General features: G+C 54.4%; 2 protein-coding genes across 2 annotated transcripts in view; one reads left to right on the top strand and one right to left on the bottom strand.

Moving 5' to 3' along the window:
- Positions 1–3,411, bottom strand: part of GLUL (glutamate-ammonia ligase) — a 9,123-nt gene extending 5,712 nt beyond the window's left edge. Inside the window, exon 1 of the mRNA XM_009994627.1 lies at positions 3,278–3,411. Coding sequence (XP_009992929.1) covers positions 3,278–3,411 — 134 coding nt within the window. The remainder of the gene's footprint in view (positions 1–3,277) is intronic.
- Positions 3,412–7,259: 3,848 nt separating this feature from the next.
- RGSL1 (regulator of G-protein signaling like 1) lies at positions 7,260–25,388 on the top strand. The gene is made up of 20 exons (XM_009994665.1): positions 7,260–7,272; positions 8,020–8,102; positions 8,363–8,437; positions 9,142–9,271; positions 10,923–11,084; positions 11,257–12,191; positions 12,697–12,759; positions 14,466–14,697; positions 15,316–15,402; positions 16,517–16,637; positions 17,209–17,402; positions 17,855–17,972; positions 18,464–18,557; positions 19,245–19,374; positions 20,419–20,572; positions 21,196–21,334; positions 21,864–21,988; positions 22,155–22,267; positions 24,066–24,161; positions 25,261–25,388. Exons 1-20 carry the CDS (start codon positions 7,260–7,262, stop codon positions 25,386–25,388), a joined length of 3,192 nt encoding a protein of 1,063 aa, XP_009992967.1.
- The last annotated feature ends 1,767 nt before the right edge of the window (positions 25,389–27,155 follow it).

The following is a 27,155-nucleotide window of genomic DNA, read 5'->3' as shown; positions in this document are numbered from 1 at the left end:
CCCCCCAGTCCCCCCAGTCTCCCCGCCCCGGCTCCGTCTTGGCACACGTCGGGTTTTTCCGGGGGGAGCGGAACAGGCAGTGCCTCTGCAGGTTTGCCCCTCGGAACAGGTAACAGCCCCCCCAGCAGCACCTGGATTCGGAGCCGAGACCCCCCCAGTCCGGGGCACAGGGTCAGGCACTGCCACGGGAGGGGAGGAAGAAACCCCCCAGCCCCACCGTGGGTGCAGGGGGCACCCAGTAAACTGCGGGCACTGGCCAGTATTTTTCCACCCCAGGAGCTCGCTGGCTGTCCCGTCCCTTCTGCTCAGCCCTCTGCACCTCCCAGCGCGGCCCCGAGGGGTGGGACAGCGATGTCACCAGCAGCAGGACCTGCACACGCTTGTGGGCACCCACAGGTAACCAGGGCGAGCACACATGCCTGCCTGGGGAGCCTGGGCTGCCCCACATCAGCCTCAAAGTGGGGAGAAAGTGGCCAGGGAGAGCTCGATCCTCGGCTTGGAGAAGGTGGAAGTGCTGGCTCAGGCCTTACCTTGATTTATTGCCCATCTCCCCACCCTTCTCTCCACGTTCAGCTCATTCTTTCCCAGCCACAAGCGGGGGTTAATCCCCCGAGGCTGCCCAGGACATGGTGCTTTTCACCTCCTTGAATTGCTCGGGTAAGGCAGAGCCACCAAGCAAGACAAACAGAAACTGCCTTCCCCCACTAGCCCAGTTCCTGCACTTTCTAGAGCAAAGGTTCCAAGGCAAACGCTGTGTTTTACCTATAGAAATTAGCTCAGGATCTTATATTGAGACCCAGTTCAGCTGAGGTCACCTGAATCTTAACAGTTCAGCTGAAGCAAAAGGGGGCAGGAGCCGAGACCCAGTCAGACCCAAAATAGCTCCAATGAAGGGGATCTGTCAAGCTGCAGGACACATAAAGCTGCATCCAACCCTTTTCCTCTAGGTTTGCAGAGTGGGTTTGTTTAATCACTGACAGCTCCCATAGCTCCACATTCCTGGGAATGTCCTTGCTCCCTGCACATTCCCCAGTAACTTTTGGGCCCACCAGAGCTGCCTTGCAAACAAGCCCAGAGCGTTTCTGGGTGGAAGTCCCTGTGGGGTGACCCTTGCACCGCCCGAGCAGCTCCACTTTTCACCTGCTGAGCTCCAAAGAAGGGAAGCAGGGACCAAAAGCGGCTTGCGATGGAAACACCCCCTGTCCCTATGAACCCCCTCCCCACCGCCGGGGAGAGACCCCCACCGTGGGCAAGGGTTTCCATGCCTGGAGTGGGAAGATGTCATTCCCTGCCCTGGGGGGAAGTTTGGAGGCCATCTCGTGCCCTCCCCCTGCCCCGGCTTATCCTGCACAACATGTTTACGAGCCAGCAGAGAAGCGCCGGGCGCTGCAGCCGCGGGGCCGGCGCCCTCTCCCGGGAAGCTGGTGTGTTTGGAGGGGGTAGGAAACAGCTCGTAGGGCTCAGAGCAGCTTGTTTACCGCCTGCCCTTCCCCTCCTCCCCTTGCAGGCTGTGTTTTTGGGGCAGCACAGCCCAGGCGGTGCCTTCGCCCCGCTGCCTGTTCCACTGACCCTTTATTGTCGCCACTTCAAACCAGACAAAAAACCACCTCCTCGGGGAGCTGGGGCAGGCTCGATGCCAACAGGTGACACCTCCCAGGACTGGATTTAACTCAACCTTCCAAGGGACCCGACCCTAAAACTGCCCAGCCGGAGGCAACGCTGCGCTGCAGGGGCGAGTCCCAGCTGGCACGGTTTGCTTCTTTTTGCCTCCTGTTCCTTGGTGGGAACACCTTTCCTTGCCTGCCCCGGCGCTTCCCGCCGCCAGGGTTTGTATCCTGCAAGGATGGCCAGGGTGGGAGAGCTGGGACAGTCAGCCAGGGCTGGACTTTGCAGCCTCCTGCTTCCAAGGAGGCGATGCCAGCCTGGCAGGGACAGCACACGGTGAGGTGCCCGGTGCCCTCCGAGGAGAGGTCTGGGGACAGGGCAGCCGAGTTTCTGACAGACAGCATGAGACCTGCCCTCTTTTATGTGTGCCCAGCCTGATCCCACCCTGGCACTTATTTTTTTTCTGATCCCAGCCGAGAGGCATGACTTCCCTCCCCACCAGGTCTTGCTGGGGCTGCTGCAACCCATCTCTGTTCATACGTCCCCCTCATTCCTATCCTGGTGTCCTCTCCATCCCAGTCCTCATGTCTTTCCCAGCCTTGTCCCTGTGTCCCCCTAATCCCTGTCATCATGTCCCACATAGGTGCCCTGGGCAGCTTCTTAGCACAGGGGTCTTGCACCCCCACCTGGCTGCTGGGACCCCCTGAAAAGTACAGACTCATGCATTTGGGAGTGCCTTAAAATGCAGAATTGTCACTCCACAGAGAGATTAAAGAAAGGGTTAAAAAAGCAGGATATGAAACTTCCCTGAGGCTCAGGCCCTGGGGCAGCTGGTCACTGGCTTTGCTGCTGCAGTGCTGGGCTCTGTCCCAGCACCTTGGGACCATCTCAGAGCTGGCCACCCCAGGCATCTCAACCCCAACAGGTAGCAGACCTGGTCTGTTCAGCCCAGGTACCTGTTTGCCTTTCACCAACACTAGGGGAAAAAAAAATTAAAAATACTTTAGATAGAAATTAATGGTTTCTTTTTTTAAACAGAGTTGTGACATGGAGAGGAGGAATGATCCATTCACAAAGTGAACTTCTCAGGTCCCAGGAGAAGGCCTGATAAACCCAAAATGCTCCAGCCCCTACCAATGGCACAGCTGGGAGGGAGGAGGGACGAGCAGAGAGAGAATCATGGACTCATAGAATGGTTTGTGTTGGAAGGGAGACCTTTAAACTTGAGTCCAACCCCTCTGCAGTGAGCAGGAACATCTTCAGCATCTCTCCTCTTCCTGTACCCAACAGTTAAGACATCCCCAAATCCAGATATGCCATTTTCAGACCCACCCAGGAAAGCACTTTGGGTCCCACCTAAGCCACTGCAGCACGCCCAGGTGAGACCAGAGGTGAGCTGGGTGTCCTCCACCCATGTCCACAGCTGGGCCCAGCTGCCTTGGCTTGGACCCACCGTGGCCTGCCCACCACCCCCAGGAACCTGAGCTGTGGAGGGACTCACATGGCTGGGATTCACAGCCCCTTTTTACCCCAAGGGCTGGAAAACGAACCCAACGCCTTCAGCACGAGCGGGCGCTTCGTGAACGGGTCGCCCTGATGAGACTCGAACGGCCAGCTGAGGATGGGGGGGCTGGTTGCTGCCTGTAGCTGGCAGATCTGGGGGGACACTGACCTTGTGCAAGCAGAGGTGGCCGACCGGTCTCCCCCGGGGCGCTGGGGGAGGCTGACGAAACCCCCCAAGGCAGGGAGGCGGTAGCTGCTGGCGCGATAGGGGAGCAAACATTGCAGGCTCCGCAGCAGGCCCATGCTCCCTTTGAAGATGCTGCCAGGGTCAAGGGTAGCCCAGGGCTGGTGGCCAGAGGGACTTTGGGAGGCAGAGCAGGTTACCTGGGCTGCACAGAAGGGCAGTTTAGGAAAGCAAATGAATACCTAGAAACGTGCGGAGGCTCACGCGGAGGGGTGTGCGTGGGGAGAAGCTCCCTCCCCATGCAGCTCAGCTGCAATATTCACCCCTGATACATTTCGGGGAAGAGGGGCCCTGAGAACACAGCAGACAGAAAAGCAGCCCCCCCCCACACACCCCCATGATGGTGCAACACCATCCCAACCCCCAGGTTGGCTGCTCTCACCTCTCTCTCCATTCCTTTTCACAACCACCTTCGTGCCAGCCACCCCATGCCCACCTTGGCACCCCTCTCGGGCAAACCGTGAGCATTGCTTTGCCCTTCCCCAGCTCCCCCCCAACACCCAGGGGGGCTCCTTGCAGCAAGGGGGGGTTTCCCCAGCACCAGCTCAGGGCAGCAACCCCAGCAGGCAGCACTCACCTCCCGCCGCCTCTGCCCCAGACCTTGCACGGAGGGCCAAGCGCCTTCAGCTGAGCTGGGGCCACCGCCGAGGGGCACGTGCTCGCCTTCAAAAGCCACCCGGGGAAGCTGGAAGATGAGAACGTCAGGGGCAGGCAGGGATTTGAGACCTAGAAATTGCTTGGCTCAGTTTGCTCTGTACAAGGGTGGAGAATATCCCCGGGAACGCTCGGCGCATGCCTCTCCCTGCGGTTGGAAGTCGGGCACAGTGTGCATTGGCAGGATTGGGTTTATTATTATTATTTTTGTGTGTGTGTGTCTTTTTTTATTAGCAACGTGCGTGCTGCTAAATGCACTCCCAGCTGGGTCAGGGCTGTGTTAGCTGTGGCTGGCAGATTAATTTCAGCTCCATAACACACACTCCAAGGCTCCGTAAGCGAGAGTCGCAGAAATCCCCAAAGGGCTGTTGTCCCGTCTCCTTTCCCTGTGGCTGAGTTAGGTCCCTGTCCTGCTGTGACAAACACTTAACCAGGACTGGTGAAGTCAACACACCCGGCCACACGTCTAAGGTTACATGAGCCATTTTGCTTGGGCTGGAGAAGAGGCAAGTGACTGCCGAGCTGGCTGCAGGGGCTGTCAGGTGTAAGGGGTCAGAGCCCAGCCTCCACCATCCATCCCCAGCAAGGAAACCCCTGACAGATGGCAATAGGCTCAAGGAATACCCCTAATCAATGTCAGGAAATAGCAGGGATGTCCTCACTGAAGTGGGGCCACCGCCGAGGGGCACGTGCTCGCCTTCAAAAGCCACCCGGGGAAGCTGGAAGATGAGAACGTCAGGGGCAGGCAGGGATTTGAGACCTAGAAATTGCTTGGCTCAGTTTGCTCTGTACAAGGGTGGAGAATATCCCCGGGAACGCTCGGCGCATGCCTCTCCCTGCGGTTGGAAGTCGGGCACAGTGTGCATTGGCAGGATTGGGTTTATTATTATTATTTTTGTGTGTGTGTGTCTTTTTTTATTAGCAACGTGCGTGCTGCTAAATGCACTCCCAGCTGGGTCAGGGCTGTGTTAGCTGTGGCTGGCAGATTAATTTCAGCTCCATAACACACACTCCAAGGCTCCGTAAGCGAGAGTCGCAGAAATCCCCAAAGGGCTGTTGTCCCGTCTCCTTTCCCTGTGGCTGAGTTAGGTCCCTGTCCTGCTGTGACAAACACTTAACCAGGACTGGTGAAGTCAACACACCCGGCCACACGTCTAAGGTTACATGAGCCATTTTGCTTGGGCTGGAGAAGAGGCAAGTGACTGCCGAGCTGGCTGCAGGGGCTGTCAGGTGTAAGGGGTCAGAGCCCAGCCTCCACCATCCATCCCCAGCAAGGAAACCCCTGACAGATGGCAATAGGCTCAAGGAATACCCCTAATCAATGTCAGGAAATAGCAGGGATGTCCTCACTGAAGTCCTATGCACCCAGGAGACAGAGCATAAAAATCACATTCAATAATCCTCACATATTCAAAAAAGGAATTAATATTTAAAGCTGAACTGCCATACCCAAGACCTCAGACAATCCCATTTTCAAAAAGATCCAACCTATTGCTGAGGCAGTCTTTGAGGTGTCCTAAACTATTTCTGTGGCAACAGGCTAGGGCAGTATGTGGGGAAACCCAGTCTTGCCCCAAAAGCTCCTTCTGAGGGCAGGTTTGTGCAGCAAGGTGCTTCCACCCCTCCCTCCTGCTGGAGTTTCCCAGCTTGCAGGGGCCATAGACCATCACCTGAGAGCAAAAGGAACACCAAGGTGTTTGGGGCTGCCATGAGCCAGTGGGTACCTACTGCAGCTGGGAGGGTGGGTAAACCTCACCCTCTCCATGGCACCAAAATGGGCAGGTTGTGCTGCCAGAGGAGGCAGCCAGTGGCCGAGCCTGACCCGGCAGGCAGGCAGCCTTGGACTTTGCCACTGCAGTGAGCCCTGCCAGGTTATGTTGGGCAAGGAGAAGAAACCCACCTCAGAAGAGCCAGGCTCTGTTGGAGGCAGCCTCAGGTCTGCTCCTCGTGCTGGGGGGACCTGAGTAATTTTGGCTGGGACAGAGGGGGAGCGAAGCCTCTCTGACGTGTTTGGTGTTGCAACCCTGCTCTTATCTTTGTACAAAGAGTCTGGCCACTTTGTGCTCCTCTCTGAGCCCCCTTCTAAATATGGGGTGTGCTTATGCATCCTTCTATGTTTTTAAAGCCTTTTTTTTTTCCCCCCTCAATAGCCACAGAGCTCACCTGAGCTCCTCTTGCAAGGAGCTGTTGTGGCAGGCCCTGCCTGTGCATGCACCGAGCAAACCCTGGGAAGCTGCAGCCAGGCTGAGCAGGGCTCCCCTGCCAAACCTCTCAGGGTCTCCTCTTGGGGACAGACTCCACGAAAATGGCACTGTGCCCTCTCACAGTGACTGTGTTGGCCTGTTCCTGCCCACAACCTTGGTCCTTCCCTGGCAGAAACTGGCACAGTCCCACTGAGGTCAGCCCAGAGTCAGAAGGGGCACCAGAAGAGCTACATCAGCCTGTGAGGACCTCACTGGGCTCAGTTACCAACTGCAAAATACATTCTTTTAACAGTTGCAACCTTTCCCTGAGGTCTTCTGAGCCTTTCATGGGTGAGACAGCCAACACACCAGCTCGTCCCTAACTCCTCCTCTTGCCCCTCGGACTCTGCAGCACAAATGCTTAAGGATTTGGGATCAGAGTCTCTCCTTCCCAGGGGACATGGGCTGTTGTGCACAGACAGTTCAGCTGCTGCTGGAGCTCCTGCTCCCATTCCTGATGTGACAGCGCCACCTCCTGAGGTGTCCCCGCTCCCGGGCACCCCCGCTGGGTGCAGGCACCCGTCCTGCCCACCCCTGCCCCCCATCACCTCTGGAAAGCTCAGGGTTTCTTAGGAACATCAAGTTGGCAGAATCCATCCTACACCCACACACACCCACCACCCCAGGCAAGCACAGAAGAGATGTCCAGCACAGGAGAGACCACAAAAACCTCTGCTCCACCCTATCCACAGGCCACCAAACCCTTGTTCTGTTCCCAGACAGCCCTAGCAAGGCATCCTGTGAGATGCCCAGCACTACCTGAGCAGACATGCTGCCAGCCGAGGTTCTACCAGGAGCTGAAGGCAGGAAGTTTGCCCGGGTGGGGAGAGGGGAAGGACTTTGTTTCAGAGCTGCCCGAGTGGGGATTGAGAAAAAAAAAGTCATGCTGCCCTGCAGGGCAGCAAAGAGGGAGGTGCTGAGAGCCCTGTGGGTCCCCAAGAGCCCTGCAGCCCCCAGGGTATGTCACAAGAGGTGTGGCACTCCAGAACACACCCCTTGGACAATGCAGCATGACGGCCACCGGTGAGTTACCTTTGCTGCCCCTCTAAGAACACCCCAAAGGGGACACTTGGGGGGGAAAAAGCAGCCTTAGGCTTCTGAAACATGGGTTCAACCTGTGGCACACCAGTGCCTTCACGCAAATGGACGTTGCCAAGGGCATCCAGCCCACCCCCTTGCATCCAGATCTTCCAGACATTCATAGAAGTTCACGGGATAGTGCAAGGTGTTGAGCACAAGCCTGGGTGTCCTGAGTGGGTGGGGTGGGGGCCTGCAGTGACTGTCCCTCTACCCAGAGCAAAACCTGCTCCCAGCCTGACAGTACCTGCAAATTTGGGGCAATTTGCTACCAGAATCTTAGCAAGAGGACTCAGAGGCCATCAGGCTAGTGGGGCTGGAGCGGTGGCACTGAAGCACAGCACAGGGTTCCTGCAGGATTATGCTCTCCACGTGGATGCCACCACATTTGTGCCCAGCCTCCTCAAACCATGTACCTTTGTACCACCCACCTTCCTATTTAGGAAGCTGCCCTTCAAACTTTGCAGCCTCTGCATGAAGTGGAACCTGATGCTTTCCAAACACCACCCGCCCAGAGCACATGAGTGGACTGGGCACCCAAATTTCATGGACTGTCCCAGGTCCACATTCTCCCATGTCTGCACAGGACAAGCATGCTGAGAGCTGTCCCTCTCAAAACTCATCCTCTTGTTCACATTTATACCACAGTGAGCTGCACAAAGCCCAGGTAACTTTCTCTTCTTCCCCTTGCAGCAACCATTGCCTCCACAGAAATGGGTCTTCTCCTGAGAGATGATGTTTTTGTTGACTTTTTCAACACGTTTCTGAGTCTTCCTGTAAGTCCACTCTGCACCACAAAGCCTGGGACCTTTCTCAGATCTCCTCAAATGAACTTTCAGCCTCTGTGGCCCCAGGAAAACTGGGAATACACCACACTCAGGTTGGAAAAATGAGGGAAACCTGACGACCTCAGCTTGGAGATAGAGGTCTTAAAGGGAAGACCTTCACCATAGTGAGGACTAACTAGAACAGCTGGGTTCTGGGCTCCACTGCCACTCTCCACCTCTTTCACCTCTCTCCTTTCCTTTCAATACAGGTTTTTGGCCAGACACCCTTTTACATCAGAGGCATGGGCCAGTGGAACCTCTGGCCAGAGCTGCCCAGCTGCCTGGTGAGAAAATGCCTCTTTCAAGAAGGGGAAGGAAGGAGGAAGGGCAGCAGGCAGGACAGGGAAGGAACTGGTTTCTTTTTGCTAAGGCCACCCTCTGGCTGTCCTCTTTGTGCAGCCAGGGGATTATTTCATTTTGCTTTTAAGCCCTGGGAGGAGCACAAGCCATTTGAAGTCCTGGTGCAGCTTATGGGGTTTACCCAGCCCTCAGTAAACATCACTAGATGGAGTTAAGGGGAGCACTGGTAGTGGCAGGGAAGGAGGACACAAACATCAGCCCCTTGTGTCCTGCAGCCCCAAATTCACCAGGAGTGAAATCCTGTTGATCAGATCATCCAACAGGCTCAGCCCTCCCCACGGATGTCCCCCTTCCACACAGCTCAAATCCCAAAGCAAGACACCCTGCTCCTCTCACTACAAGCTGCCATGCCTTCCTACTGCTGCTCCAGGAAAGCAGGCAGGCTGTGAGGAGAAGCAGGTCTCCCAGGATTACAGGCAGAGCTCAGGGAGACAAGGGAAGGGGCTGTGGCTCCAGTCTCCCCCTTCTTTCTCAGCACAGGAATGGCTGGCATTGCTATCCAGCAACAGGGCATCATCCCCTGCCTCCTTCCCCCATAGCAGAGCCCGTTACTCACCCTAATCCCTGGCGAGAGACGGCTCCTTGCTCACAGCCTGATCATCCTCTCCCTCCCTGGGCTGGATTCCAGGATTCCAGCCCCACAGCTCTCCTGGCGTGGCTGGAAAAGCACCGCCTGCCACACTTCTGCAAATCCAGCCTGTGCCTCCACCTCGTCCTCTGCCAGAAGCTCCTGGGTTTCATTCGGTCGGGGGAAGCAGGTGAGTCATCCCAGCAGGGAGGAAATCCGAGCAGCTTTGCTGCCACCGCTGCCACCGCAGGGCTTCCTCTGGGTGGGCTGGCACTGCCTGGTGCCTTCCCAGCCCGTTCTGCCTCTTGCTCCGAGCTCAAAAGGCATTGCACATCCCGTTTTTAGGGGTGCAGCAGATCCCACGGGATGAGCGGGGCTTCACCCCACAGCCCCACAGGTTTGTTGCCTCCATGCAGTTGAGCTGAAATAGCTGCTTAGCAGTGTTTTCCATGCCTTGCAGGGCTGGAGAGCACTGGAAAGTGGGGTCCTGATGTTTCAGGTTTGCTGCTGTGCAGGGTGCTCTGAGCTCTTCCACTGTATTGCAATATACTGCTCGTCTAATGCATCCTCACTGGGAAAACAGGCCTATACTGGGTGCTGTCCTGTGAGCAGCAAGTCTGGCTTGTGCTCATTTTACCCCTAAAATGAGCCTTCTCAGCCCAGCGGGCTGCTTTGTCCACCTGGGTGTGAACATGAGGGGAGGCCACTGCAAAAGAGAGCTCTGGCAGCAGGGATGCTGGTTTTCATTTCAGAAAAATGAGCATTTTGTCAGGGATTGCTCCGAGGCCATTTCTGAATGCATCGCTGCTCCTTCTCCAGTTGGGTTGAACCTCAAGCTGAAGGAGGCACCAGCACTGGCAAAAAAAAAAGCTGGAGGTTTGCAAGGGGAAGAGGCAGGATAGCTGGGCAGGTTGTCAGGAACATGAATGGGTTGCATCCTTGCAAACATCATCCCACAATCCTGACCAAAACTCCCAAAACTCTGCCTGGTCTCCTGGCTTGCAGCACTGTTGTCCTCCAGCAGGAAGGCTGGGGCAGGGGGGGTGCTGGAGGGCTTCCCTGGGGAATATTCCTGCCCACCCCACCCTGATGCTGTGCTCTCTGCTCCCTCTGACAGCAAAGCTGCTGAACTGGCAGAGCGCTGACCGGTGGCTGCTGGAGAAGTGCATCAGTGGGAGCCACGGCATGTGGCGCTTCCGGGCCTTCGTCCAAGGCATGGCAGGTGGGCATGGGGCAATCTGGAGGAGACACTGCCATCCCAGAGGTGGCTTCGGAAGCTCAGCCAGCAGCAGAGCCCCAGAATGGGTGCTGCACAGAATCACAGAACCCCAGGGGTTGGAAGGGACCTGGAAAGCTCCCCCAGCCCAACCCCCCTGCCAGAGCAGGGGCACCCAGAGCACATCACACAGGAACGTGGCCAGGGGGGTTGGAATGTCTCCAGAGAAGGAGACTCCACAGCCTCTCTGGGCAGCCTGGCCCAGGGCTCTGGCACTCTCACAGCAAACAAGTTCTTCCTGAGATTCCCATGGAACCTCCTGGGCTCCAGTTTGCACCCAGTGCCCCTTGTCCTGTCACTGGACATCCCTGCACAAAGCCTGGCTCTGTCCTCCTGACACTGCCCTGAACAGATCTGTAACCAGGGATGAGGTGGCCCCTCAGTCTCCTCTTCTCCAAGCCCAACAGACCCAGCTCCCTCAGCCTTTCCTCACCAGGGAGATGTTCCCCTCCTCCACAGCTGTGGCTCTTCTTTAAGACTTCCCTCGGTTCATCCAGGCTGCTCTGCTCACCAGCGGGGCTCTCAGGGACACCCTCCAACTCCCATCCCTTCTCTTGATCCATAGGAGAAGAACTGACAGACTTCTGGCTCACCACTGAAAGGCTCCTGGGGCTCAACGAGTCAGATGCAAGGCAAAGGGAGCTCTACCTGTCCTTGGTCCACAAGCTCAAAGCCACTCACCTGCGTGAAGGCTCCAGCGTTGCCACCCTCTGCAGGACCCCCGCTGGTAAGAAGCATGGAAGCTGGGGATGAGCAGTGCTCTTCCAGCGAGGTGGATTTTTCTGGGTGCTCCCAGGAAGATGGGATACCATCACCATCTTTGCTTGCCTGGCACAAACAGGTCTGGATGGAGCCAGTGTTCTCTCCCCCCAAATCATAACCCCCTGCGTCCATTTCAGGGCGGCGGCGAAAGTCCAGGCACATTCAACCCATCAGCGCCAGGAGGGAGATGCTAAGCAAGATGCAGGAAAAGGCCTTGTTTATGATTCAGAGTTACTGGCTCCCTAAATTTTACATCCACTGCAAGTTGGGCATGGAAGAAGAGAAATCATGCCAGCCTCTGCTGCAGGAATATCGGGAACGTTTATTACAGGACAACCTGCAGGAGCCCTTAGACTTTTCAGAGAACCTCTTGGCAATGCATATTCAAAAGAATCAGGGTTTGCCAGGGCCCTACTGCAGCCTAAAGGCCAAAGAGAAGATCTGGAGTGTGGTCAAGCCCAGAAGAGATAGCCAAGACCTGGAGATGCCCAGTTTTCCAGTGCAATCAGAAGGGCAGGTGCGGCCAGCTGGGAGCACCAAGGGCAAGAACGTTTTGGGATCGGTTCCTCAGCAGTCAGAGCATTCTGGAAACAAAAGCAAAGGACAAGAAACCTCCCCCGAAACACCTACACCCACGGCAGGGCAGGTCCATCACCTGGAAGACCTCTGTGAAGAGGAAGTCCTCTCTGACCTGTGCACCTCTGCATCTGGTGTCCAGCTGAAGAAGCCAGTCCAGACGTTGAGCTTCCTTCCCTGGGCCCTTAGTGCTGAGACCTGCGCGGGACGGCCCTTCAGGGACTTCTTGGAGTGCCACAACCTGTCTATGGAGGCCCATCTGCTGGACCTGTGGAATGACCTGGAGGAATTCCTGCCAGTGGTGCTGGATTCCAGCAGAGAAAACAATTTCTTCCTGCGTCATTTGATCGGGGAAAAGATATGCAAGACCTACCTGGAGGAGGACGCCATTCGGCAGCTTCCTCTGCAGACCAAGACTCTCAGGAGCTTGAGGATCCATCTGATGTCTGCAGAATTCTCCCCCTGGATATACACAGCCCAGAAGGAGATTTGCAAGGTAGAAAGCAGTGCTGGCAATGGTTCTGTGGGCATTGGCAACCCCGGGCTGGTGTGAGGGCTGTGGGCAGGTTTAAGAGAGCTGTTTGGAAAATGAAGATGATAAGATATTAGGAAGGGAAAAAACTTCCAGTCCTAAGCCAGCTTGCACTGGAACCACTGGACCAAGATGCACCAGGCCAGTGGAAAGAAGCATGGTCACTGGTTTGCTGGGTGGTGGAGCAGGGGTGACTAGTCATTTAGCAGCTACTGGCCCTGGTGGTTAGATGCACATGCAGGGCCAAGGGATGGCAGGGAAGTGGCCATCCTTCCACATCTGAGTCCCTCTGGGCATCCTCTGAGCAGCCCAATGGACCATCCTGGGTGTGTAGCTTCTGGCAGAGCTGTCCTGGGCTTCTCAGTGAGGTGTCACCTGCCCTGAGCAACCTCAGGGCATGGTGGGACTGGGGGGTGGTGGTTGCTGCTGGAGCACTTGCTGAAGACAACCCACCTTTGCTTCTCCTCAGGTGCTCTGCTGCGTGTACCAGGAGTTTCTGGCTGATGATGACAGGACATTCCTCCAGTTTATGGTAAAGGGGATGGACAGAGGACACGGGGTGGTGTGCAGGCACCAGTGGGGATGTGAAAAGTTGGGGAGAGAGAGGGAAGAGAAGCCCAGCCTTATCTGCAGTGGTCCAGCATCCCATGGTATACCCTGGCCAACGCTGCTGCAGGGCAATATAGCAGAGCCTGCCCTGCTCCAGCTGCCTGGAGCAATGATCCTCAGCTCTTGTACCACAGCATCCCATAAATCAGCAGTGCTTCAGACATGTCCTGCAAGAGCTTCCCTGAGATGGGCCACAACCTGGCCCAAAAACAGGGAGAAAGTTCAACACAGTTTTCCAGGGTCTGTGGGCGTGAGATCAGCAGGCAAAGTGCTGGGTAGTGGCCTTACAGTTGCCCACTTCTGGGAATTAGTTCTCCCCATTTTTTTTTCCTTGCCCACAGCAAATATTACTGTTGATGTGACTCACGTGCAGACACACACGTGTCTCTGCTCCAGCACCAGCAGCTGGTCACCACAAACCCTTTTAACCTATGATTCAACCACACTCAAGTTTTCCATGTGTTTTTTCCACTGTGTAAAGGGATGATTCAAGAAAGCAGAATCATATAAACTCTCATCTTCCTGGTCTATTATCCCTCCTGGCAGCAGAAATCCCACTAGTACCTCCTGTTTATCTACCCCCCAGATGCCAGCTTCACACCTTGAAACCTCCCCACAGACCAAACCCCCTGAGCATCCCACCTGCACTCCAGCCCAACCTCTGCAGGCAATTTTCCTCATTGCAGGCAAGGCTCTTCAAACCAGCCCTTAAGCTTTTCCCCAAACTGCCATGTACAATCAGCAGCTGATCCTGGAAGTGGTAAGGAGGGCTAGTGTCCCCAGGGACTTGGCTCACAGGGACTGCCAGCATCTCTGGAAAAGTCAGCTGCCAGCTCCTGAAATGCTCTTGGTTGTAAAGTAATTAGTTGCCTGGGTTCTTTAAGCATCTCTTTGTCAAGGAAATTACACCTCAGGCCCAGAGCTGGGCTGGCAGTGCAATTAGCAGCTCAGCAGGTGCTGAGGCTTTGCTCCCAGCAGGCACCATCCCCTGAGCCAGAGTCACCCCAGCTCTCCCTGCACCAATGCCAGGGGAAGTGTTTGGGGGCTTGGCAGGGTTATTTTCTGGAACTTGTTTTTAGAAACCAGCCACTGCTCTGGCTGCTTGGGGAGAGTCATGCAAGCTGCTGGTGGTGGGGAGAGCCAAAACTTGCAGGAGGGTCTCAGTGGGGGACGAGGGTGGCACACCTAGGGCACCTGGCACAGCCAGACCCGAGGACAGCAGCCACAACAACAGGCACACAAGGTCACCTGTCTGCCAAGGACCCCTTCAGGGTTGTTTTTGGCCCTCCTGAGTGCACTCTGACCTCTTCAGAAAGCTGCTGCCTTTGCAGGCAAGCTCTTTTCTGCCCTGCCTGGGGACCTGCTGTGCATCTCCAGCACGTCCCAGCTGCAGGCAGACGGGCACCAGCTCTGAGCAGCTGCACAAGTGGGCTGAAGGTCCATGCTGAGCTTCACGCTCACATCCATTTCTTCCAGGCAGTTTAAAGCTGAAGCAGAGTGGTGACTCGAGTAGGTTTGTACTCCCAGGCACAGCAGAAGGTGGGGCTAGCCTGTCAGACCCAGCGCAGGAGCAACTCCTCAGGTGGGGGATGTGCTCTGTGTGGTCACCCTCTGCTCTTCTCGCTGTAGTCTCTGCAGGGTGAGGTCCCCATGCTCAAGGTGCAAGGCCAAGCTGTTCAGAAACATGAATATTTCCTCCCCTCGCAGCGGATGAACGAGTTATTGGAGCTGAGCCAGGCCTTGCATGGCACGAGGAACTTTGAAAGTCTCTCCTCCAAGCACTGGAAGTTAATTGCCAAGCAGGACCTCTGGAGAGAAGACTTCATCCAGGCAGATGTGAAACATCTCCCAGGCAGCACTGGTAAGAGGAGGCTCTGAATTTCTGCTGTGGCTTATGTTGATAAAGCTTATTTTGTGCCCACGTGGTGCCCCTTGCCCCCAGCCCAGGGATGAATTCCTGCATTGCTGCCAGGGCATGGACATGATGGAACGGGCTGGGACTGAGCATCTGGGAGCCATGCACTGTCACCCAAACTTTGGCAGAGACTTATGGGCCAGATTCCCTCCTGCCAGTACCAAATGCCAGGGTCACCAGATCAAATGGCAGCTGCAGCAAAGTGACTGAAGTCCAAAGCCAGGGACTGCCACTGTCCCCCCTCTTCCACACCTTGACCTTCTCCTGTGGATGCAGGGACTGGTTATGCTGATGTTCCACCTCAGCTTTATCTTCTCTCATCATCTGTTGAGAATGACAACAAGTTTCTGGGCACCTGCTGGTGCCCTGAGTGGCAGCAGTCACCTGCAGCAACCCTTGGGTAGCTTGTGGGGCCTCAGCCACACCTCAGACAGGCAGTGTCCCAGGGAGGTCCTGGGAACAGGACAGAGAAGGGGAAAGGAAAGGTAACAATCACAATATGGCAAGTGCTGAAGGGCTGTTGCATGAACACAGGATCTGTGACCTCTTCTTTGTCTGATGCAGACTCCCAGAAGAGGCTGACAAGTAAGCTGGCTCTGAGTCACCAACACAAGAAAAATGAGCTTCTGGGTCTCAAAAGCCCAACGTTTGGTGAGTGCAGAGTGAGCAGGCTTGAAGCAGGGTGAGCTCCCAATCATCACACCCTTGCAGGTGCTCCAGCATTCCCTTAGGGGGCTGGACAAGCAGGGGTTTTCCCTGCTTGCATCCCATCACCTGGTAGAACACCTCCAGGAGGAGAGAGGGGCCACCCTAGAAAGGCAGGTGTTCTGGGTGTTAATCCAGCCTGAGAGGGTGGGAGTGGGAGGGCTTCTCTGAAACAGACACCAAGGTTGTCAAACCACACAGAGGTGAAGAGTTCCCACAGCAGCCAGTGTCTCCTGAGCCAGGCTCACCATGCAGACACCAGCATGGTGCTCCCTGCCTAGCAGACAGCTGAGAGTGGGCTCTGGCTGTCACCTGAGGAGGGGGCAAACCCTGTTCAGTCCCCACAGATTATAGACCCAGGAACAGAAGGAAGACTGTTGCTGAGCCAAAAACCCCATCAAGCCCCCCGAAGCCCACCACTGAAGAAGTAGAGAAGCCATCTAGAAGACCCAGGTACCTTGCAGCACAGGGTGGCCACTTCCACTCCTTCAAGAGGCGGGTTTCTCCCCGTGCTTCCCTGTAGGGCCACTGCTCCTTGCTTCAGCCTCTCAGGTGGAGGCAAGGGTGACCTGTGAGGCTCAAAAGAAGAGTTACCAGGAATAAAGAAAGATGATTTAACAATCCCATAGTTCAGATCTACTCCTTACTTCACCCTCAGTCACTCCCTGGCCTGTCACCTGTACTAAAGCTGGGCAGCTCTCAAATTCTCATAAAAGTAACTAAAAATCACCCTGTGACCACATGTAAATCTCTGTACTTGCTGACCATGTGAATGTCCATCTGACTCATGTCTCACCTCTTGGGAATACTCCAGATACGAGTCCTTACAGCTCCACACTGGGATGTAAATGGTAACCAGGCCACAAATCCTAGGTAGGAGCAGCTCTTACTGTTTATTGTGAAAGTCAGTCTCAGGAGCCACACTTAGACCAAGAACATATCTGACCCAGCCCACTGATCTTCAAATAAGGGTTTGGTAACCTCATAAGTGACCCCAAATCCCAGTCTAATCCCAGCTCTGGTTTTCAATCCCAAAGCTCTGCTGACTCTTTTCAAGTAGCTGTCCTCTGGCTTTACATCTATGGACAATCTCCTGATCTACCAATTGCAACTGGCAAGGGTTTTCCACTCCAGAACACCCTCTCCATGCCCAAGCCCATGAAGCCCTCCACCATCCAGTGGTAAAGTATTGGTTATTCTCAGCTAGTGCCAGAGGGGAGCACAACCTCATCCTCCCACCACTCCTTCCAGGTGCCACATCCTTACCTGCCTCCCTCCTCTGGTCTCTGCAGGGCTGCCCAATCCATTTGCAGATTCTTCACCCTCCATCACAGACCTTCTCCTTGGCTATTCCTTGGCTTCCTGGGTGAGGAATTCCACTTGGCTTCCTCCTCTTGAGGCTAAGACCAGTTCCTTTTGGACAGCAAAGCTGTCAGGCAGGTGTACCTAGGGCAGAAAAGAAACAGCTTGTCAAGAGGATCCTCCCCTGGATTCTTAATGGCTTGGTTTGATGATGATCCTAAAGGTTTTTTCCAGCCTGGACAATTCTGTGGGCAAAATGGACAAGGGAGGCTGTGCTCCACCAGTCCCATTCCTGGCCCATCTGCTTCACAGATCCCACTCATCCACATCTTCCTAGCTTTTCTTCAGGTGTCTCCCTCCTTGTTGGAGAAGCAAGCAGAGAGGTTCTGGCTGTTTTCCAGGTCACAGGTGGCACAGAGATGACATCTCTGGGTGTCGTTTCCTCTACAGGCACTTTGTGAAGGTCCTGCACAACCCTTCCCACCTGCAGTTCTTCCAGCAGTTCCTCAAGGAGCGCGACGCAGACGAACCGCTGCATTTCTGGGTGGAGGTGGAGAAGTTGGCCAAACAGACCAACCCCAAGTCCAAGAACTCCCACGTTGACAGCATTGTCAGGAAGTATTTCCATGCCAAAATCCCAGCTGGTAGGCACTCTCCCACCCTGCACTTGACTCCGTTCATGGGGAAAGCCTCCTTTCCCTGGATGCTGGTTGCACCTTTTCTATCCTCTTGCAGGAACTTGCCAATTCTCCCTCACCATCCAGAGGAGCATTTATTTCCTGAGGCCACTTATATTTGTAGGAAGGTGGTCTACTTCTTTGGCAGGGTCTACTGACCAATTCCTGCAGTGGCAGAAAAAGTTCCTCCCTGTCTTTGTCTCCTTTAGATACTCTAGGAGTCACAGGTTCCCTCCCCAGGTGTGCCACTAGCACAGGGTAGGAAGGGAAAGGGATGAGACAACCAAATCCTGCCAACAGCAGGCAGGGCAGGCAGAGGTGGAACAGGGGGCCACTTGCAGGTGTGAGGGTGGGAAGAGGTGGCCCAGTGGACAGGAGGTGGCTGGCAGGGGCAGGCAGTGATGGTATTTCTCTTCCAGAACAGCTGCTGGACTGCCAGTCTTCTATCATCAAAGAAATAAAGGAGGCCAAAATAGTCAGCCCCCTCATGCTGATGACAGCCCAGATCCTGGTCCAGAAAGAAATGGAAAAACGATGGTGAGGACCCAGGTCGAGCTGGTTCCTAAGCCTGGTGGTTACACAAACACATCCTTCCTGTGGGAACCCCAAGGTGACAGACAGCAACTGCTACAAACATGTTTCCCTGTGAACTATCAGCCAGTGCATTGAAATCCTGGCCCTGACCCTCACCCCAGCAAAGCTGCTGGTGCATTTACCTGTGCAAGGTCCCTGTGGGGACCAAATACCTGCTGGGCTGGCAGGGTGCTGGGCTGGAGGAGCAAACATGCTTCAGATAAGCAGGGTGGACACTCCCAAGCCTGCTCCATGGCAGAATAGAGCCCAGTGGAGGAGACACAGCCCTCTGCCCCTTCCTCCAACCTCCTTCAGTAGCAGAAGTCCCACGGGCCCCTAACCCCAGGGCTATCCCCAGCAGCTGCTCCCCCTACTTGGTCACCCTCCCACCAAACCACTGCCCTGCTCATGCATCTGGCTGCCCTTGATGCTCTCTCTGGTCTTCCATCTGGCAGGTTTAAAGAGTACCAGGACCTGTTCCCCCCTGGAGATACGAGCTCTAACCTCCTTTTGCGACGTGGGATGGGGCACTTCATGACAGGCAAGATGGTAAGGAAAGACCTTCTCCACTGGCAGGATGGGGATGTTGCCTGGGAAAGAGAGCAAAGAGATGCTGTGGATTAAGTGGTGCTCACCTCAGTGGGGTGAGAGGGTCAGATCTGGAGAGCTGCAAAAAGGCAACTGAAAGGTGAAGCCTGACTCCTCCAGGCTCTGGAGTCCTGCTCCATGCAGGTTCTACCAGGTTTGGTGAGGACTGGCCAAGCAATTCACACTATCACCTCTAGCCACCAGAGAAACCCAGAGATAGCAGAAAGCAAAGGTGATGGTAACGAGGCCACAAATCCTAGGTAGGAGCAGCTCTTACTGTTTATTGTGAAAGTCAGTCTCAGGAGCCACACTTAGACCAAGAACATATCTGACCCAGCCCACTGATCTTCAAATAAGGGTTTGGTAACCTCATAAGTGACCCCAAATCCCAGTCTAATCCCAGCTCTGGTTTTCAATCCCAAAGCTCTGCTGACTCTTTTCAAGTAGCTGTCCTCTGGCTTTACATCTATGGACAATCTCCTGATCTTCCAACTGCAAGTGGCAGTTTCCACTCCAGAACACCCTCTGGGGTCACAGATCCCACTACCAAGGCCGGGCTCTGAGTGGTGGGTCCAAACAGGAGGACTCTGGTAACACGTCCTATTGCTGCAGCCATGGGCTGATGCTGACTGTGCTGTGTCTCCCCAGCGGTGGGCCTGGTATGCCATTCAGGACATCATCAGGAGCATCTCCAAGTTCAGGAGGGAGATGGACAACCAGAAACGCCGGGTGGAGTTCGAGGACTTTCTCCGGCGGGAGCTACGAAATGAGGAGGAAAGTATGGCTAGAATCCTGCCATCCCCCCTCCTCAAGGCAGTCCTGGGTTTAGGCAGGGAAGTCAAGAGAGGAAACCTGGGGCTTGTGTTAGATGCCTCCAGCAGAGAAAACTAAGGAGCCAGGAACGTGGGTGTCTCAGGATGCCAGATACTTGCTGGGCAGAAATCTGCACACTGAAGTGCTGGGGCTGGTAGATGAGGTCCAGAATTTTGCACAGGCAAAATTGCACACGTGCAGATTCACACCATAGCTGGCTTTCTGATGTGGCTGCCCCATGGTGCTTCTGCATCCCAAACAATTACATACAGGCAAGCTCATATCCCTTTAAAAAAACCCAACAAACATCAAAAACCCCAAAATAAAACAAAAAAGCCACACCAAAAAACCCTCAAACAAATAAAAATGAAGCTAAGGTGGCACAGGCCAAAAATAAACAAATGGGGATGGTTTTCTGTGCAACAGGGACCTGACCTACTTTGCCAAAGGATGTAGATCCTGAAAGTTTAAAGCAGATCAAGAGGAGGAAGTTTAGAGCATCAAGATCCAGGTTCAAGAGGAGGCTGGAAAAGCTGTTAGGAAATTAATCCACTGAAATTGCTGAGTACACAGAACCTCCATCTAGATCAAGAAATTCCCACAAATGACAATATTTGGAAGCTGCAGAATGTTGTGTAATGGGGGAAGGGAGATGTTTTACCTTTCCTTCTCCCTAGTTACCTTCTTGTGTGCCCTTGTCAGAGATAGGATAATGCCTAGAGAGGTGGACTTTTGACCCACTGTGGCCATCCCCTATGAAAACATAAACATAGGTTCAAAGAGCAGGGTGGTTGGAGGAGGTTACTAAGCTAGGAGGAAGGCTGCCCATGGGATAGATCTGAATTCCCTGGAGAGCCTCCCTGCTGGAAACTTGTAGAAGGAGCTTCAGCAAATAACGTGCATGCAGGAAAAGGTGAAGGTGCAGGGTGTAGCTCAGCACCAGGTGCCCAGCTGGCCTGAAAGCCAGTGCTGGAAGAAGCAGGACACAACAGCTCTTCTCCTCTCTCAGACTTGCCTATCAGCTCGATGTGCAGGGACACAGCCTCTGCCAGCACCTCAGGAAACAAGGAGAAGGCGCTGGTGAAACGGCACCTGTTTAACAACCAGCTCATCATTGTCAACTTCCTCGTCAACGACCTCCACTTTTATCTGGAGATCGACAAGTAAGTTCCCTTTCCACCAGGTGCTCAGGTACTAACCAGTCTCCCATCCTCTGGGCAGTGCCCACCTCTCATGCAGGGGATAAAGCCTCGACCATGGATTCATGAGCACACACAGACTGAACTGACAGCCCCTCTGTGCAGGGCTGGACATCCTACTGCAGCAAAGGAGAGAACCAAAGCCTCCCCCTGCAGCCATCTACACCTGATCTGCTCATGGTTTCCTGCCTCTGGAGCCCCCTAAACCCTCCATATCAGCCAGAAAGAGTCCCCAGCTCAGGGTTCCTGTTTAGGTACCCTAGAAGTGCTTTTTGTTGAATAGCCCCAAGCAATTTAGCACGTTGCCCACACTTGTCTCAACACGCCAGCGTGGCATTTCTCTGTTGACTTTATCCTGTTCCCTGGCAAACCCATAAGATCAAAGCCACGGCCGATGCACAGCAGCCCCACAGACAGCACACCCTGAAATGTGCAAGACCAGATAGTAAAAGGAAGTGGCTGTTCATCCCACTGCCCCACTCCTTGTGGGTTCCTTTATCTGGCCCAGTAAATACAGAGCTAAGCAAGAACACGACTCTTCTAGGGCAGGAGTCAGAGCACTTGTCTCAGAGCAAGACCCTTTGCAGGTTCTCCAGGCTGGCTGATTCGGTTGAGGCTCTGGCAGAGTGCAGCATGCCATCAGATAAGGAAGTTGCCTTTCTCAAAAAGAAAGCTGCCATCATCAGCAGACTCTTCCTGAACTCTGATGTTCCCCCCAAGCTGCGGGTAAGACGTTGGGATCCGCCCAGGAAGGCTGAAGGCTTCTGGTGGCTCGTTGCTCAAGAGCACTGCCTGGCAGCTGCCAGTGGTTTTGGGGAGAAGGGGAACCAGGCAGAGGTTTGGATCTACTCCAAACAAGTCAGGTGTGAAGCTTCTGAGCATGCCCTGGAGTTTGAGACCTCCACTTGGGCTCTATGGGGTGGGAACTGATCCACCCTCAGACCCAGATGGATGGAGAACAAGCGTGTAGACAAGGAGATGGTGAAACCCCCTACCTGCTGGAGAAATTCCAGGGCTGAAACATGAAGATGGGTGCTGCACTCTGCCTATCTTCCCTTTGGAAAGTGCAGCCTAATGCCTTCCACAGAAACCCAGGGGTCAGCCCATTCCTGTACCTGGAGCAATCACCCAGCATGTAACTAGTATCACTCTTCTTGGTGACTGTTGAAAAGCCAGGTGGGGTCAGGGAGAGAAACATGCCTCTGGGACCCATCAGAAGTACCACAAACTTAATCCAGGTCTCTTCTTTGGCCAGGTAAACATCACTGAAGAAGAGAGAGATTTAATCTGGAGTTTATCATCCAAGGGGTTACTGAGTCGTGCCCTTTACCATAGGGCCAAGATCATCATCTTCCCTATTGTGATGCACTTCTGGAGAAGGTACCTGTCCCCCTCTCTCCCATGGTGGGGGAGGCTCTGTGGGTGCTTGCCTCTTCTCCAGCCATCTGCTCCTCTGACGTGATGGAAATGCAGATGAGACACTCCCCACGAGTTCAGCTGGAGGTGTTTGCTTGGAGCTTTGCTGTCTTCAATGTTTCTCATGCAGGTTCTGCACTTGGAAGGTGATGAGGACCTTTCCAGTCTTCAAGAAGAAGAAGGCGGCACCAATCTCTACACCCAGTAGGAAACCCTCTGAACCACATGAACTCTACAGCTCAAGTAAGAATAGTGCCTGTCCCCCTGCTCCACACCGGCCCTCAGGCTTGTTCTTCCAATGCAGAGATGTCCAGACCTGGGTTTTGTAGTGTCCCAGGAGGTTTCCCTTAAAAGAGCCAAGCTCCTTCCCTCAGGAGCAGGTGGTGCAGGACTACTAGAACAAGATGCATCTTGGAAACCATTCCTTCCTGTCACATTCACTTAAAACTGCCCAGCTTTATTTCTTTTGGGAACAGAGAAGTGGGTGCAGAGACCTCACAAGTTGCACAACTCTTGTCTACTTCGACCATCAAGTTAAAAATACTCTTGCACACACCCTAAAACAGAACTAGAGCAACTAACCTCTGCAGTCACAAGTCAGATGGGAGCAGGAAAAGGAGAAGAACCATGCAGCCAAACACCAGGCTCAGTGACATTACCTGGAGGATGCTTTTAGCATCTGGAATGGAGAATAAGCTTCATCTGGATTTGAGGTGACAATCACAAGGACATCTCTGAGGAAAAGGATTTTCCCCCCCCTTTTGCTTAGTTTCAATACACTGAATAACTCTAAACTGAAAGCTGCAAAGAGAAGGGTGCCAAGTGCTGTCAGTCTGCCTGACAACCTGGCTCCCTGGCTGAATATTCATTTGGTAATTGTCTAATTGATTTTTTATTAAAGGGGAAACCAAAATAGATACATTCTAATCTTGCTTTGATGGTCGAGTGGGTGTCAGCAGGCTGGTGTTCTGCTCTCTGTCATTTATCATTGACAAGCTCTGGTTAAAAATCAGATTTTTGATAGCTACAGGCAGGTGCTCAAGGCTGGGGTAACAAAACCCCAGGCTGGTGTGTTCCAAGACTACCAAGACTGTGATATTCCTCCCATGGACACCAATCCTGCTGTGAATGTCCCTGGGACAATCCTCCCCCAAGCCACAGCTCCCTGTAGCAGCCTGCAGGGATGAATAACCAGAGCCATGCAGAATAAAATCCCCCAGCTCAGGTGGTGTAAGGGAGGTGTGATGATCCCTCAGACCTGTCTGGTTCCTCCTGCCCCAGCCTGCCTGGCACATCCAGCCTGGCTGAGGAGGACGGGAAGAGCTCCACACATGTGGTGTGGGACAAGCTGGCTCCTGCTCTCCTTTGCCTGCCAACCCACCAGCAGCCCTGGCTGTCAGGGAGGAGCAAACCAAACCAGCATGTAACCCCAAAATAGCTGTTTGTGGCTTCCCTAACACTAGCGCCACCTTTTGCTTGGGACACTTTTCTGTGCCCCATCACACTTGCACCTCAGGAGCTCACTTTTCTGACCTCCAGATAAAGATCTTGCTTTCCAGCTGGGAAAAAAAATAAACAACAACCAAACACCAAAACTGGTGTCTTTAAAAGGCACTAAAATTGGCTGGGAAGGTGCCAGGAATAGCTCCACCTGCCAGCACCAGGCGTCACTGTGGTTCTGCTTTTGGACAGAGCAGAGAGTCCTGCTGCTGCCGGACACCCTGCCTGCACATTCACCCCGTGGGCATCTCCTGGGATGCTCCACCCTGGGATGCTCACCCCATCAGCTGCTCCTGGGAGATGCCACTCGTGGGGGCACAAAGCCAGGAGCTTGTCTGTGCACGGGGGGCACACGCCTGTCCCCTCCAAATTCTCATCTGCCAGCCAGAAGCCTGCAGCAGAGTCAGGGTGGGACATGTCACCCCTGCCCTGCAGCCCCCCAGACAGCTCTGGGGACCTGGGTGACTTGTGTCCACCCTTGCTCAACCTCCGTGGGATCCAACAGACACACAGCACTGCTCCCCTTCTTCTCGCTCACCAGGCAATCACACCATCATTGTCTTCACACTCTTGAAAGGTGTCCAGGTCCTGCTGCCACGGTCCCACAAGAAAACGAACCCACTGGAGGAAAACAACGGTGAGCCAGGGCAGGAGGAAAAGGGGGAGCTCCAGCTGCCAGGCTGGGAGCTGGGTGTTCAGTCCCTGGTGAGAAGTTTGAGCACCTTGTTCTCCCCAGAGACAGAGAAAGGTCTGGATAAAAGGAGGTCATCCAGCAAGGCATCCTCTCACCTCATGGAGTAGGTAGGTGGTGATGGAGGCAGCCTGACCCCCCCAGGCCACCTGGAGCAACAGAGCTATGACCCCCCTTCATGCCCAAAGACCAGCTGGGTGGGTGCCTCTGCAGGATGCTGCTCACCCCTACCACCTCCAGTAACATGCACAGAAAACCCACAGTTGCTGCCCCTCTCCACACCCTAAACAACCCCCTTGGAGCTGCAGTGTTTGCCTTCCATCACCTGCACCACTGATGCAGCATCTCTCCCTTCCCTGCAGGGACCAAGGGAATGCCAGGCCTCCAAGGAACAACACACCTTCTAATGCACCTTCCACGCCCAGCAGGACAGGGGATGTGCTCCAAGGAAGATGAACAGCTCAGACATGCTGAAGTTTGCACTCCATCAGCAGCAAAGACCTAAAAATAAAGCAACTCACAAGCATCCCCCAGCTTGCCTGGTAACATAGCCCAGCTTGCACCTCTGCAGCTACTGCAGGGATGTGCCCCAAGGGGTGTTTCCACTCCAGGAGGAGTAACTCTTGCCCTCACCACAGCCTCCTTCCTCATGTGTGTCTGAAAAAGACTGGGTGCTTTGCCTGAGGAAGGGGCCCCTTAAAGCCCACCCAGCCCTGGGAGCTGCCCAGGGAGCAGCACCTCTCCCTGAGAGCCAGGATTGCTTCCACCTGCTCGGTGGGGCTCACAGCCTGGGAGCTGCTCCTCAGCCTTCACCACAGTTTAAACACCTCCTGGGGGGTGCCAAGGCTAAGGGAGCCCACCCAGTTTACTGCTCCACTCTCCCTGCATGGTGAGATGATGCCTGTCCTTGCCAGAGCCTCTCATGTTCCCACCAAACTCAGCTCCTGACTCAGGGACTCAGCGTGTTTTGTTGGGTTTGTTTTTAAAGCCAGGACATTTGCAAAGCACTAACCAAATAATCTCTAAAGACCTTCGTTTTCCCCAGGTGAACCTGAGTCAGAGTGGCTTTGGCACATCACCAGGAAGCTGCAGGAACTCCCAGTGTTCTTTGGACCTCATGAAGAACAGGCCGTGGCTGCTGACAGCTCCCCCAGCAAGCTCTCACCTTGGTGATTCCGAGCTGGTTTTACCTACCCTTTTAACCCTCAGGTAGATCCCAGAGGGCTGCATCCTGGGAATAAACATAGGTACCCATGAGGCAGACAGCAACATGTTTCATGTTTGTCACTCATGGTCCCTCCCAAACCACTCTGTGACAGCAATGCTTTCCTTCTGAAGGATCTGAACACCAAACAAGCTCAAAGAACACTTCTATAAGCAAAGGACTCAGGAAGTTGATGCCACTCCTGCCCTCTGAGCTGTGACCAGCTCCTCAGAAGTGCCCTTGTGCTGCAGCTTGATTTTGCCCCAAGCACTCTCTGTGCTTTGCACAGACACTTCAGGCTCTGCAGCCTGAGCCTGGTCCCTAGAAGGCTTCACTGAGGCACCTGAGGCTCCTCACAGCAAAACTGCAGCTAAGAGGGATCTTCACACCACTGCTTCTGTGCACTTACGTTTGTTTGGTTTTTTTCACTCCAGTGCAGCAGATGAAAGCCATTGACCCTGGGGCCATCCCTGTGCACACAGGCATCTCCTCAGCACCTAAAGGATGGGGAGCACCTGATCCCATCAGGTCAGGTGGAGCCCCTGGGGTCGGCCAGCAGGAGCAGAGGAAGAAGGCAGAGGCACAGCAGATACAGAATGGACAGCTGTGACAGCAGGGGAGTGAAGTGTGGAGGCAAAGTCAGGCTGCCCTCGGGCACCAGGCATGGTCTGCTGCCTGCACTGACGAGGCAAAGGCTCATGCAGGTTCAGATGGATTCTGGAAAGGCTTCCAGATGGGCTCTGATGCTGGGAGCCATTAGCACATCAGGCAGCACTAACTCTGCAGCTGGCTCTGCCCCTGGCTGCCTAGAATGTTCTCACCCCCAGGCTGAGACAGAAGGCACTGCCATACCACCCAGCTGCTGCACTGTCCAGATGTCTTTGCCATTGTTTTTTTTGTCCTGCTGAGCACTCACTCATCCTCCTCGACCCTGCAAGGAGGAGAGGCAGCCTGGTGTTCTCCCCAGTCCAGTAGCCCAACTCTTCTGGTCCCAGTCCTGCAGTCCCACCTTTTACTGGGGCCCGATGCTCCGTGAACAATCAGCTGTGCAGATGCTGTGCATGGATCACCTTTCTCCTCTGATACCAACCTGCTGGCACCTCTGGCTTCTCAGCAAGTAGGACATGGCCCTGCAGACCACATGAGCCTTCCTTGGAAATGCTTCCCAGCAGCCTGATTGCCCCAGAGAGACAAGCCACAGCCTCCATGGGTTTAATCATTGATCTGCTTTTTGGATAGCCTTGAGTTCCCTCTGAGCAAGTCCTTTCCACAGCCTTTGAAGGCTGCCAAGCCACTGCACCAGAGTGGAACAATGCAATAAGATGCAAAGGTTAAAGCAAGCTGGAAACGTGGTGTTTTATGAGGTTGAAGGAGCCCAGCCCATGGCCTCCCCTCTCCTGGTGCAGGAGCAGAAAGATGCTGCTGCAGCACAGAGCCATTGTGCTCCCCACTGCTCCCCTGCTACAGGTGTCCTCCTGCTTTCTGGCCATGAGAAAAAGAACAAAAAAACCCCAAAAACCACAAGGAGGAAAGGAAAAAAAATAAAAGTATTGCCACAAGTGGAGCTGACATTCTTCTGTGAGTGTTTTCTCTTAATGGCACCTCATCAACAGCTGCACAGCCTTGCAGTTACACTTCTGCAAGTTCAAAGCTTCCCAGGACCACTTGCTCTGAGCCAGGAGCACTGGACAGGCTGGCACAGGAACCTCAGGAGCCCCCAGCACATGTGGGCCCCA

Source organism: Chaetura pelagica, unplaced genomic scaffold (assembly GCF_000747805.2).
Source record: "Chaetura pelagica isolate M959 unplaced genomic scaffold, ChaPel_1.0 scaffold363, whole genome shotgun sequence".
Lineage (NCBI taxonomy): Eukaryota > Metazoa > Chordata > Aves > Apodiformes > Apodidae > Chaetura > Chaetura pelagica.
The sequence above is the reverse complement of the archived record's forward strand: the minus strand, read 5'-3'. Positions and strand labels throughout refer to the sequence as shown.